This window comes from Drosophila melanogaster, chromosome 3L (genome assembly GCF_000001215.4).
Source record: "Drosophila melanogaster chromosome 3L".
In the NCBI taxonomy this organism is placed as follows: Eukaryota; Metazoa; Arthropoda; class Insecta; order Diptera; family Drosophilidae; genus Drosophila; species Drosophila melanogaster.
In genome coordinates this window covers 27,966,389-27,980,544 of record NT_037436.4, presented here as the reverse complement: position 1 = coordinate 27,980,544, position 14,156 = coordinate 27,966,389, and the positions used below count along the sequence as shown (strand labels likewise).

General features: G+C 40.5%; 1 protein-coding gene across 1 annotated transcript in view; it reads left to right on the top strand.

The window, feature by feature from the left end:
- The window catches only part of l(3)80Fj (lethal (3) 80Fj), a 45,356-nt gene extending 32,055 nt beyond the window's left edge, over window positions 1-13,301 (top strand). Inside the window, exon 4 of the mRNA NM_001015316.3 lies at window positions 6,405-13,301. Coding sequence (NP_001015316.1) covers window positions 6,405-13,214 — 6,810 coding nt within the window. The 3' untranslated portion in view covers window positions 13,215-13,301. The remainder of the gene's footprint in view (window positions 1-6,404) is intronic.
- The last annotated feature ends 855 nt before the right edge of the window (window positions 13,302-14,156 follow it).

Genomic DNA, 14,156 nt, shown 5'->3' with positions numbered 1-14,156 from the left:
AATAATTTAGATTAACGATCGGTATTATTAAATTTAAGTCGACGTGTTGATAAAAAATATCACAAAAATCTCTTGGACAAAACGCGTAGAACTCTTTTTCTTTATCCTTTTTTTCTAATCACGCCTGGCGGGGCCAGACATGCATATGCTCTTTTCGTTTTATCTTCAGAACCACCTCCGATTTGGTCCCAGTGCTGGTATCAACCAGACCGTCGAAGTACATACCACCTTCTCGTCGGCAACACTATTTGCCGGTTGCTTGCAGGTTGTTGCTGTGCCCAACTTTTTGATCGCCACGTTCTTTTGTTGCACTTATGACAATCTGTCAGTGTCGAGGCCGATTAGGTCTACCAAAGTTAGATAGTTATCCTTACCACTGGTCCTTAGTTGCTATTCCTTTCCGCTGGTTCTCTACTCATTTTGTCCACATTAGTGTGCCCGATTCACTTTTTGGTCAGTGTGACCCTCTCTTAACGTACTAGGCACCCGCGCACGGCTTGTTTAAATTGAAATGTGTCTTCATTACTAGTTTGGCGCGCGAGAACGTCACCCTCCAGGTTTTATTGTGGTTATAACTCTATGTTAGGCTTTCGAAATATGGTTTTGTGTCCCTAATACATGCTCGTTTTCTTTACCGTGTTTTTGTGTCTGTTGCGGGGATTATCACTGGTAATATAAATTTAAACACCTTCCATGGGCCGTCATATTTTGGTGCCAGCTTGGCATTGAATTTTGTCTGCCGCTTTTGATAGGAAGTGCGTCTTGCACCAGATCAGATTACCGACGTTAAGTTTCCACTCCGATTTCCGGAAATTATAATGGTGTTTTTCTGTTCTGTGGCATCCTTTTTGTGCGCTGTTGCCTCCTTGCGTATGTTTTCAAGTATTTTTCACCTCACTTTTACGTTTTCCGCCTTTATTCCCCTGCGTTACGGTATCAATCAGCGCATTCGGTAGTAGTAGTTCCCTACCGAATACGAGCAGTACTGGACTGTACCTTGTTGATTCCGAGGTACTGCTGTTGTACGCCAGCGCATTAGTTTGCTCCTCTACTGAGAGCTAAGCTATCAACCACCAAAGTAGTGTTCCCATGTTTGGTCCGTGGTAGTGGTCGTACAAAGTCGACGCACAGGGTTTCCGAAATTCTTATCAGAATTTTCCCCGGCTCTTTCTGTCTAAATATCTGTCCCTTACTCTTTCCAGTGTTTTGAAGGTTTCTAAGTGGCCCGCCTCATCCGTGCTATGGTTTTCTTCGAGCTCTCGCTGCATTTCATCCTCTTTGTTGGTCTCTTCGGTTCCCAGTTATCTTGTAGAGTCTACCATCCTCTATCCGGAATTCTTCGTTGTCCTTTTGATCGAGGGGCAGTCTTGCCGGTTGAGTGTGAATGTTACATGCTTAAATTTTTCTTCGATTATTTTGAATTGAGTTGAGTTGTTGCTTTTACATTTGTATTGACCTAAAATCGCTGTGTAGTCATCAGGTATTTTTCAAATAGTCTGGCAAGACAAGACAATAGGCTAATGGGTCTGTACGATGAAGAATCTAAATGGTCCATTACTATGATCGACTTTTTCATCTCTTTGTAAAGTACCCCAGTTTTGTGATAGTTAAAGAGCAGGGAAATAACGCTGCAGGGAAATTTTTCAGAGTTTTTAGGTCACATCCTGCGGATTATTTCGGATTTAGTTGATTTTTTATAATTTATAATTTATGTTCAACATGTGGTGCTGGTCGTTGGCTGTTACCGTCGCTAGTACAAACGAATTTTTAACAGGGTTCTGTTGAAACACATGTTTAAGTGGCGTTGCAAATGTGATATCTCCGTCTTTATCGCTTCGGACCCATCCACCTGCGATATTTCCTAAAGGTGAGATAATTAGTGCTGGTGTGGATAAGTTTGAGCTTGAGTAAGTTGAGCTTTTCATAGCGAGTTTTTACTGCTGGATGTTAATAGTTGATCGATATAGCGACGTTCGTTGTTTTCATCTTATTGCTTAAGGTCATTGGAAAGTTTATGTGATGCACAATCTCTGCCTTGCGATTGGCGGTCTATGAAGCTATTTGGAGTGTTTGCTGCAGATTCTAGGAATCTAGGAATTACTGTAGGAAAATTAAAATCTTCTAAAGATGCCACCAACCACCTAGTGGAATTACGCCTATCTACTAAAACAAAATCCTCCGTGTTCTCTTCAGTCTTGCAGTCTGCCAGTCAATGAATGACTGGCCTTCAGTGCAGGCCATGAGCGCTCCTCCTTTAACCCTTTAGCCGCCTTTTACGACAAGTCCGGAACGCTGATTAATGATTAGACTGTGTCCCAGCTCCCATGCCTCGCTGTTCGCCAACATAGCCGCGAACAAGCCACAAGGGCTGAACCTTCTTGCTGGCGTAACTTACGTGGTCCTTGAACGATAGTCTGTGGTCTATCATATCTCCCAGGTAATTTAGGGACTTTCGTGTGGTCGCCTGTGTCTATTGACGGAGACCAGAATAGTCTCCACCTTTATATGCTGCTTAGTAGAACTGCCTCGGTCTCGTTCGACGCTATTGCTAGCCAGGCTTTCTCGAGCCAATCGTATGGCTACATTTATCTTGCAACTCTGCAATTGTTTCGGCAACTGCTGCAATTGCCACATCGTCTCCAAAACAGTGCAGCTCTACTCCCAAGTGCCTGTTGATGCCGAAGATCCCATTGTACATGATTTTCCACAGGATTGGTCAAAGTACCGATCCTTGGAGAACACCTGTTGAAACTCGGTATCTTTTTTGGCCACCTTCCGTATCGTACCATAGGACACGGTCCCTAAAGTAGCTGCCAACGACTATCCTCAGGTTCTCCAGGATCCCATGGCTCTGAGGATTACGGGCTATTTGGCGGTGTTGAAGGCGTTCTTTACATCCAGAGTCACTATTTCGCAGTATTCCTTCCTATTACCAGCAAGATCGGTCTTGGCGATGTTACTGACGGCCGAGAGAGCGTCCAGGGTACCGTTTCCCTTCCGGAAGCTATATTGCTAACTTCCTAGGCCGTTGATGCTCTTGTTGATTGCCTCTACTTAAGTATACAAGATACGAACAGTTTTCTAACTATATCCAGTAGGCATAGGGGCCGGTAGCTTGTTTGCAGCATGTACTGGAACCTTGCGTTTTGGCAACAAATTAGTTTCTGGCCACCTTGTTGAAAAGATTCGGTCCAGATTCGGCACTGAAGATGCTTTAACAACTGCTCCAGGAATACCATCTAGTCCTGGGCCTTTATTGGGTTAAATGTGCTTGGCTGCCTCGACGAAGTTCTGTGAAGATTCTGTATGAAATCTGGGGCAGGGGCTACTTCTGTTGGCCGCCATTGTGTGGTCTGCTTTAGAAATATCTCCCCTACCATATTAGCCAGGACCCCAGGGTCAGATTTTTTTTCTTCCTTGGCATGGTTTCGCGTCGCAAATTCTACCAAGCATATTCATGAGATCAGCCGTCATACTCTCTGCATCCCCATTTGGGATTACCAGGAAATTGATTTGATATGCCAGCATGTCCTCATCGATCTTCCTGGTGTCCCGTGCTTGCCCGGCTGTTCTTCTCTGCCGTCTCCAAGGCGTGCCCTCCGGAGAGAGACTGAAATCAGAGCGTGGTCGCTCAGCGTTACGACGCCATGGACCATCTAGTAATTGTTAGCCACAAGCCCTCTGCTGATAAAGATATCGTCAATAAATTAACCCTGTCGTTGTTCAACGCCGGCTTCCGTCCGCCGTTCAGCATTAGTGCCTCAGGCTTTTTACGAAGGCGCATAGGCTTCGACTTGGTCCACTTTGCACCCGTGCTAACATTCTTGGTCTCGTTTGCTCTAGATTTCGCCTTTCCTTCTCCGCTGCTACAAGTCGTGTGGTTGCTCGGCTTGGGCGCACGTGCCCCTTTAGCACCTGCGCATTGTGGGAAGCCTTTTTGGTAGGCTTTTTTTCAGAAACTACGCGCTTGGACTCTTTTGTGAGGTGCCGTTGAGTCTCAACTGCGAATAACAGGATTTTTATCTTGCCAGGTCCTCGCTCTGGAGACTCGTGGTCAGTTTCGCAGACTGATGAGGGGATCGAGCTGGGGACTTTACTCTCGCCTTTTGCAATGGCACGACAATGTGGTCCATCGTCTTCTGGCTTGTCGCGGTAGTAGTAGCCAAGTTCTCCACCTCTAATGAGGTGTGTGAATGATTTGTTACGTAGAACAAAAAGCCGATTATTGGCAAGTTGTACAGAAGAAAGGTGAAGTCAATATGATTGTAATGATGGAATTTGGTTATATATATTTTATGCCATGATTATATTCCTTATTCATATGTATCCACAATTATATTCATAGGGCAGCCGTGGATTATTTGGATCGTTGTGATATTAGCATCTCCATGAGATGTTGGTTCTGCATATGGTCCGAATGAACGACAGGAATTCAATCATATTCTGCTGCAAAGTATGCATAATGGTTTCAATATAGCGTTGATGGTGCGGCGATATGAAGGTTATGGGAGGTGATCGCAGGTGAGGGTTTATTCTGTGCGTTGTGGGGGCGTGCAGACGTTGCTCGGAAATAATTGCTGCTTTTGAAGTCGGTTTTCTTGCGTTCTTTTTGCTACGAAATGCAACGGCAATTGTCCTATGTCCCACCAAATTTACGATTTGTGTGATTGCCCGACCAAAGAGAAGACAAGGTTTCAGATTAGATTAACTTTATTGTCAGGCCACTTTGATAAATAACCCCTTAAGTCCTCGCCGTCTGCTGCGCGGCGTAACTCCTTCGTCGTCCTTCCTTTGTTGTCCCGCGTCGTTCTTGACGGCGGACCATGTGCCGGCTCGAATGGGCTTAAAATGTTATGGTAGCAGATGTTAGGTCAAGTCAGCGCTCTTCCCCGAACCACTTTTGCTGACCAAAGACTCACTGTCTCTTCTGACCACACCAGGTCCTCGTATTTTTCTCTGTCCTCGCCGTGTGGATCGCCGCCCTGCTCGACTTGCAGTAACCGTCCTCGTACTACGGTTCCAGGTGCACACTAACTGGTTGTTCGAGGTTGCTTCTCTAACGGCTGACTACATGTACTCCTTGTTCACTGGCTGTGCGTTCTGACTCGCGGATCTCTTGTTGAGCATTCTCAATTGCGTGTTCTACCACACTGACCCGAGTGGCGTTCGTGACTGCGCGACTCGCGTCCATACTCTCCTCGACTATCTAGGCGTACGCATGGCTCCTTGCTTGCTTTGACTGACTTTTCTGACCGAGGCGGCGTACTGAATACGCGACTAGCGCATGCACTCTCCTCTAATATCCTCGCGTACGTATGGCACCTCGTGTGCTCTTACTAAAATTTATAGGCCGCGGGGATCCGGTTATATCCCCTTTTGTGACGGCCCGCTGGGTACATAGTTCAACCACAATACCGTTAGTTCACTGTTCGTCCTGTCTGTTCTCGTCCAAAGTCCACACCGTTACCGTTTGCCCTCCGTGCCCTTGGCCGGCCGTTTGACCTTGCTGCCCTTGACTCCTTTCGCATTCCAGCCTTCTTCACTGTTTCTATGCAGCTCTCCTGCACCCTGATTTGAGGGGAGTTTTAAGAATCCTCAATGCAGTTTGCCATAATTGTGGAAATTATCCTTATCCTTATCCACATCCTTATTCCACATTTACTGGTGATCTCTTAGGTCTCAATTCGGTGACTTTGATTGTTCTGTTTGATTTTTGTTTCGTTTTCAATTATAGCGATCCAATCCTTTTTGCTTTGTTGGCTTTATTAGTTTTTCAGCAGAAACGAGCGTTGCAGTCGACACACCGTGCATACGGCCGATTCCGTGCAGTATTTGTTATTGTTTGTAATGCAGTGATGAACGAGGTCGACGTGTTGGTTATGATGGGTATCATCAGTTCTCTTCGGGTCATAGTTGGTTTCGATGGTGAGCAATATCGCGCCCTCTCTCGCTCGTTGTTGGCATAAGTTGGTGTATGGGGTTGACGTCGTTTTACTTAATTAACAATAGAGAATGCTACAGTCGATACCCGTACAAATGCGAACGCAAAATTTCTTCATTTTTCTGGGATATCAATAGATATTGGGGAACAAAATGGGAAAAATTTTTAAAAAAGTGCTTAGAAGTGTAGACATGACCGGTTTGGCGGCTTTATGTCGTTAGAGTGGGCGTGGCAAAAAGTTAGAAATTGTTGGTTTTTAGAAGTTAAAAGGTCTTCCCAAAACGGTAATTCCGCGCTAGAATGTAGGAAAGAACTGGACCTTTAACAATTGTTCAGTTGAAAAGCATATAATTTAAGTTTGTGTTGGTGGGTCACCCAAACAATAAATATTGTTCCTTAAACCCTCGTTGCCATTTTATCTCCCTTTCCAACATTATAATGTTTATTGCATTTTATATTTCAGGGAGCCGGAAATTTAAGCTTCAACAATATAGATCAAGATCATATGCCCAATATTTTAAATGAAGCGGTTACCCTATTTTCGAAAGCACTGGAGTGTGAAACGCAAGAAAAAGTTATTTGCTGTACTTTGGAGATGTTTGGGTTGTGGACTCAAAAATTTATACACAATTTACCAGATGTTGTTATCAATATATTTACATCTGGAATGCGGCTGAAAACCACAAATCAAATTATTCGGCAAAGTTATCTCGAGTGGCTTCTATTGTCAATTCAAAATGCGGAGGTTAATAACCATATTTCTATTATACAGGATCTTATTTCATTTTATACTAAAGCTTTGCAAAACTCATCACAATCATGCTATTTGTCTGAAGCTGCATGCATTGCTTGTATATTGCTTATTTTGGAAAAACCATCTGAAAACTATAACTTCTTTTGGACCACAGTGTTCGATATGAAAAAACTAATTTTTTATAATGAAAAGTTTACTACAACAGCTCCGATTCCCACGTTATGCAATATATCATTAATGGCTAGAATATTGATAAATTCATATCCTGAAAAAATTAAAGGCAAACTAGAACCTTTAGCTCGAACTTTAGTTTCTAACTTATGTTGTAATTCAGTTAAAGTTCGAGTATATACTGCTAAGCAGGTCAAACAAATAATAAACTCATCAAGCGGAATTGAGTTTGTTAAATTAGCCTTATGCGAGTTTGGTAAACGTATTAATTTAGTTAATATTGAAACGGACGGGGAGCCTTTAATTGATCAATTTGGGACTTCGAATCAAGTGTATGTAGACGCACTTCTCACTTTAACAAGCATAAAACATATTACATATGAAGATTCTGTGGATGTTGCTATAGATCTACTTCTTATATCACATCACCCTGCAATTGTATCGAATGAGCCATACCTATGGGAAACAACCATACAAAAGCATTTAAACTTGGATGCAAAAAATGTTATACTAGCTAAAACAAATGAAATTGTTAATGAATACATTGACAACTATATAGCTAGTGCGCAATATGAGAATACAATATCAGCATTGATTCGAATTTGTCCGAATCTTATTGTTCCAACAGTTGTCAATAATTTAAAAAACTATCTTAGTAACTTCTCAAACTATAATGTTTCTAATGAAGAATATTTAATATTTTTGACTCCGGATGGAGAGTTATTTGATAAAAGTGTAATACCTCATATAGACTCGCAATATGAAACAGTTCGACTTAAAAGAGAAAATAAAGTTTACAGCTACAAGGAACAATTAGAAGAGATTCAACTTCGGCGTGAAATTGACGATAAAAGGGAAAAAGAAGGCAAATTAAAAACTATAAGGTATACTCAGAAGCAAGAAGAACAAATTAAAAATCAAATGGAAAAAGAACTACATATAAAATTAAGAATTACACTGCTTTATGAAAAACTTATTTCGAAAATAAGCTTACTAAAAGCATCATGTTCTGGGAATGGAGAACAAATGGCCCAACATTTTTATTCTTTATTAGACGGCATATTGAATGCTTCTAAAAGTCCCCTATGTGCCGAAGTTCTTACTGACCTGTACATATTTTTGCATAATCTGTGCTTTACTTTCCAGCCAAAACTTGGACGTGCCATCGCATTAGCGACAATCAAACTTCAAAGCCCGTCCTGCGTTTTAAAGAAGGAATTTGAAGCTTTTAATGTAAATCAAGCTATTAATGATATAATAATTGACCTTGACAATCACGTTAAATCAAACTATCTTGACTCGCCATCTTTTTCATATGCCTTCGAGTTCTTAAAGCGGGCGTTATTATTGTTAAATACCGATTCGGATTTTGATCTTATTTCTAAAGGAATACAGATATTAGCACTCCATACAAGCGCAGGTGTTTGCTGTAAGCCACAGTTTATGCCTCGATTTGGTATGTTTAAAATGTTGTTAGATCTTTTAAAGAACAACAATAAACTGTGGGCTCAAACTTCAGCTGCCATCTTACAAGTTGCGAAGTGTTCAAATGGGGATAATTGTTCTAGTCCGGATAACCATATTATAAGCATATTTCTGCAAGCATTGCAACATTGTTCTGACGCTGTAAGAAAAGTGGCATTGCAATCTCTAAAAATAATGGTTAATGGAATTGTAAATCACATAAAAGTGGATAACAGTCTTGAAAAGGTAATTATAAATCGATTTTGGGTTGCCAAACATGATCCAGAGGAAGAAAACAGAGAACTGGCTTTATTTTTGTGGAACACTGCGAAATTTCCTTTACCCGGATATGTTGATATTATTAATGATATCACACACTCCGAGACCTGCATCCAAAAATCCGCTTCAGAATCCCTAATACCGCTATTAGCTGGCGATGAAGTTTTAAAAAAATGCGTTATAAAAAAGTTATTTTCTATTTACAAAGCGAAGCTGTCCCTATTACCGCCGGTATTGGATCAATTTGACCGCGAAATTGAGCCTGCAATCGATCAGTGGAAACCGCGAAGAGGTATTGCTATTGCATTCTCCACTATCGCTTTCCTATTATCTATTGAAGATATAAACGATATTATGAATTTTATGGTATCACAAGGACTTGGTGACCGAGAAGATGTTGTACATAAGGAAATGTTAGCTACGGCATTAAAGATAGTTGATTTACACGGAAATAAAGCAATTGAAAATTTGCTACCAGTATTTGAAGATTTTCTCGATAAAGCGCCAAAATCCCAAAGTTACGACAACATACGTCAAGCTGTTGTGATATTAATGGGTTCGTTAGCACGTCATTTGGAAAAAGATGACAAACGAATTGACCCAATTGTTAAAAGGTTAATAACATCACTGTCTACTCCATCACAACAAGTTCAGGAAGCGGTCTCGAATTGCTTACCTCATCTTATGCCATCCGTAAAGGATGAGGCCCCTTCAATGATAAAAAAACTCTTACACTCATTGGCGAAGTCTGAAAAATATGGTGAAAGGCGTGGAGCTGCGTATGGCATTGCCGGTATAGTTAAAGGTCTTGGGATTTTATCATTAAAGCAACTAGACATAATGTCAAAGCTGACCGCATTTATTCAAGACAAAAAAAATTATAGGTCCAGAGAAGGCGCTTTGTTTGCTTTTGAAGTTTTGTGTAGTACACTTGGTCGTTTATTTGAACCTTATATAGTTCATGTCTTGCCACATTTGTTACAATGTTTTGGTGATCCATCGCAGTACGTAAGACAGGCAGCTGATGATACAGCTAAAGTAGTTATGAGAAAACTATCCGCACACGGTGTCAAGCTAGTGCTTCCGTCACTTTTGGAAGCTCTTGACGAAGATTCATGGAGAACAAAAACAGCATCAGTTGAATTGTTAGGTGCAATGGCATTCTGTGCACCAAAGCAACTTTCATCTTGCCTTCCAAGTATAGTTCCAAAACTAATTCAAGTCCTTGGAGATTCTCACACTAAAGTACAAGAATCGGGTGGAGAAGCTCTTAAGGTAATTGGATCTGTTATAAAAAATCCTGAAATTCAAGCTATTGTCCCCGTGCTTTTGGATGCATTGGAGGATCCATCCAACAATACATCTACTTGTTTGCAAAGCTTGCTAAAAACTAAGTTTATTCACTTTATTGATGCTCCCTCATTAGCTCTAATAATGCCAGTGGTGCAACGTGCCTTTATGGACCGATCCACAGAGACTAGAAAAATGGCTGCACAAATAATAGGAAATATGTATTCCTTAACAGATCAAAAAGATCTGGCGCCCTACTTACCAAGTATAATTCCAGGCCTGAAATCATCATTACTAGATCCAGTCCCTGAAGTGCGAGCTGTGTCAGCTCGTGCGCTTGGTGCTATGGTTAAAGGTATGGGTGAAAGTTCATTTGAAAATTTATTACCCTGGCTTATGGAAACTCTAACTTCCGAGTCTAGCAGTGTGGATCGCAGTGGAGCAGCACAAGGACTCTCTGAAGTAGTTGGAGGACTTGGCGTTGAAAAGATGCATAAACTTATGCCGGAAATAATTTCGACTGCAGAACGCGTAGACATCGCTGCACATGTTAAAGATGGATATATAATGATGTTTATATATATGCCTGGAGCTTTCCAAGAAGAATTTACACCTTATATCGGACAAATTATCAATCCGATTTTAAAAGCTTTGGCAGACGAAAGTGAATTCGTTCGTGATACTGCTTTAAAGGCAGGTCAACGTATTGTTAATTTATACGCAGAAACTGCTGTGGCACTTTTACTTCCGGAGCTTGAAAAAGGGCTATTCGATGATAATTGGAGGATTCGATATAGTTCTGTTCAATTACTTGGAGACCTGTTGTATCGAATATCTGGAGTATCTGGAAAAATGACTACGGAAACAGCAAGCGAAGATGATAATTTTGGTACGGAACATTCACATACAGCTATTATTCACTTTTTGGGCGATGAACGTAGAAATAGAGTATTGTCAGGGCTTTACATGGGACGTAGTGACGTTTCATTGATGGTGCGACAGGCTGCACTGCATGTATGGAAAGTTGTTGTGACAAATACTCCGCGGACTCTGCGTGAGATTCTACCAACACTGTTCGGTTTACTACTTGGATGTTTGGCAAGCACAAGTTATGATAAGAGACAAGTGGCGGCTCGAACTTTGGGAGACTTGGTGAGAAAACTTGGGGAACGAGTTTTACCAGAAATAATTCCTATTCTTGAAAATGGTCTAAACTCTGATCATCCTGATCAACGTCAGGGAGTATGCATTGGTTTGTCTGAAATAATGGGTTCTACATCAAAAGAAATGGTACTTACGTTTATTGACAGTCTGGTCCCTACAGTCCGAAAGGCTTTGTGCGATCCCTTACCAGAAGTTCGAGAAGCAGCAGCAAAAACATTCGAGTCTTTACATAGCACAGTGGGATCTCGAGCGTTAGATGAAATTCTACCATTTATGCTGCAAGGTCTTTCAGATGCCGACCCCTTTGTTGCTGAGAATACTTTAGACGGTCTTAGACAGGTAATGTCTATTAAATCAAAAGTTGTTTTGCCATATCTTGTGCCGCAACTAACATCCCCACCAGTGAATACAAAAGCCTTATCTATACTAGTCTCTGTCGCCGGAGAAGCGTTAATCAAATATTTGCCTAAAATATTATCATCATTATTGGAGGCTCTATCAGACGCCTACGGATATCCTAATGAACCACAAGAAAATGAGTACTGCCAAACGGTTATATTGTCAGTAACAGATGAAACTGGAATTAGGACAATAATGGATACATTGCTTATTTCAGCGAATTCCTCTGACCTATGCACTCGGAAGTCTGCGGCAAGCTTACTATCCGCTTTTTGTATTCATTCACCCGGAAATTACTATGAATACATTCCTCAACTTTTAAGATGTTTACTTAAGTTGTTAGTAGAAAGTGATAAAGATATACTACAGAAATCTTGGGAGGCTCTTAACGCTGTAATTAAAGGCATGAATGCTGCGCAACAAATATGTCACGTATCTGATGTTCGCCAGGCCGTTAGGTTTGCAGCAAGCGAACTTGAAGGAACAGAGCTTCCTGGATTTTGTCTTCCAAAAGGAATTACTCCACTATTACCGGTTTTTCGGGAAGCTATTTTAAATGGATTACCAGAGGAAAAAGAAAACGCGGCACAAGGACTCGGTGAAGTTATTTTTCTAACTAACGCAAAATCGTTGCAGCCTTCAGTAGTACACATAACAGGTCCATTGATTCGAATACTAGGAGACCGTTTCAACGCAGCAGTTAAGGCTGCAGTATTGGAAACGTTGTCAATTTTACTTCATAAAGTTGGTGTTATGTTAAAACAGTTTTTACCACAGCTTCAGACCACTTTTCTTAAGGCATTACATGATCAAAATCGAAACGTTAGAATGAAAGCTGGAAAAGCATTGTCTGAGTTAGTGGCAATTCATTCTAGAGCAGAGCCATTATTTAATGAAATTCATAATGGAATTAAAAACTCAGATGATTCTTCTGTCAGAGAGACAATGCTCCATGCACTTCGAAGTATTGTCAGTCGATCTGGAGACAAAATGTCGGAACCAATAAAAAAACAAATTTATGTTACCTTATTGAGTATGATCGGACATCACGAAGACGCTACTCGAAGCGCAGTAGGAGGATGCTTGGGAGCAATATTAAAGTACATAGCTTCGGGACATGTATATGATTTGTTTAATAATATTATACTGACGAATAATACAGATGATCTAATAGTGAAACATGGACACACAATAGTATTGTTTGTTGCACTAAAAGAATGCCCCACCGAAGTACTTGTGTTAGATTTGCCTGAAAAGATTACATCTTATGTATTAATCAATATTTTATCAGAAAAAGTGCCAATTGCCTCCAATGCTGTAAGAGCTGCCACTTACCTTTTGGACTATTACCTTGTCAATCAAAATGAACCCCCTATTAAAATTGTAATGGCGTTATCTAGGGCAATGAATCATTCTAGCAACGATGTTAAACAGCTTGTTGCACAAAGTTGTACCTACCTTTCTAAAAATTTGGCAGCAAATCAAAGTAGCATTGATGTTTTGAAATATTTGGTGCCTATGCTGGTAAATGGAACTAAAGAAAAAAATGGTTATGTGAAATCAAATTCAGAACTAGCATTAATTTCCATTTTGAGATTAAGATCTGACGATACGAGCTTTTTAAAAATTTCAGGTCTGTTAGAATCTGGTGCTAGAGACTCATTAAATGACGTAGTTTTGAAAGTTTTAAAACGCACATCTTCACAATCTATTATAAAAGAAGAAGAATTGGATGACACTCTGCAATCATAACCAATTTTTCTTAAAATCGTTCCAAAAATATCTTGAACTCTTAAAAAATAGCTGTATTTCAAATTTTTTGTAAATAAAGTAAAAATTAAAAAAAGCAATACAATTCAATATTTTATATTATACATTGTATATAATTTTGGGTAAGTAGTCTTAATAAGTTGTTGGTTGAAAACGAAAAGATATATATTTGATGTTCGTCCACATGTACATATGGAGCGTACACGCGAATGTAACGGCCTTTCTCGTTAATTAGTTAGGTAAAAAGGAGCGGACCAAGGTGGATCCCTTGTAGAACATCGTATGTGACTCGGAGAATACAAGAAAGATAACTTTTAAAACCCGTTGCATCCTGCAATTCAGATACTTAAAATCCAATTTAAAAGATTATCAGGTAAACTAGAAGAGAATGATTAACAGAGTCAAATGCTTTACTAAAGGCAGTCTAGATGACATCAGTTAAGATTATTTCTGAAGCCCTAACTTACGAAGAAAGTAAGCTCCAAAAGGTTAGTGGTTGTTAAAACTGTGATGACATGGTATATATAAGTTATTGCCCTTCAAGTGATTGCCCCACATCTAGCGTTTCAGCATTGTTTCTGGGTAAACACAAGTGCTCAAAATGCTGACCAGAGGTCTGCATAGTCTCCGCTGCCATTAACGCCAACGAACGGTTAAAGTGCGACATCAGCACTTCTCCGCTGCGACGCTGCTGACGCCTCCACATGATTGCTAGGGAGTTTGGAATATATTTGGTATGTTAGTTTCAGTTTCAAATGATCAGTTACAATAAACGGTCGCTTGCGATCTACAAAACTAAAGGAAAATAACTGTAACTGTTCGGCGCCCGAACAGGGACCAACAAATAAACGCGAACGACAGACAAAAGTCGCAGAGCAAAATCATAATTTTGGAAAAAAAAAATCCGTTGGTTAAATTGTGCCC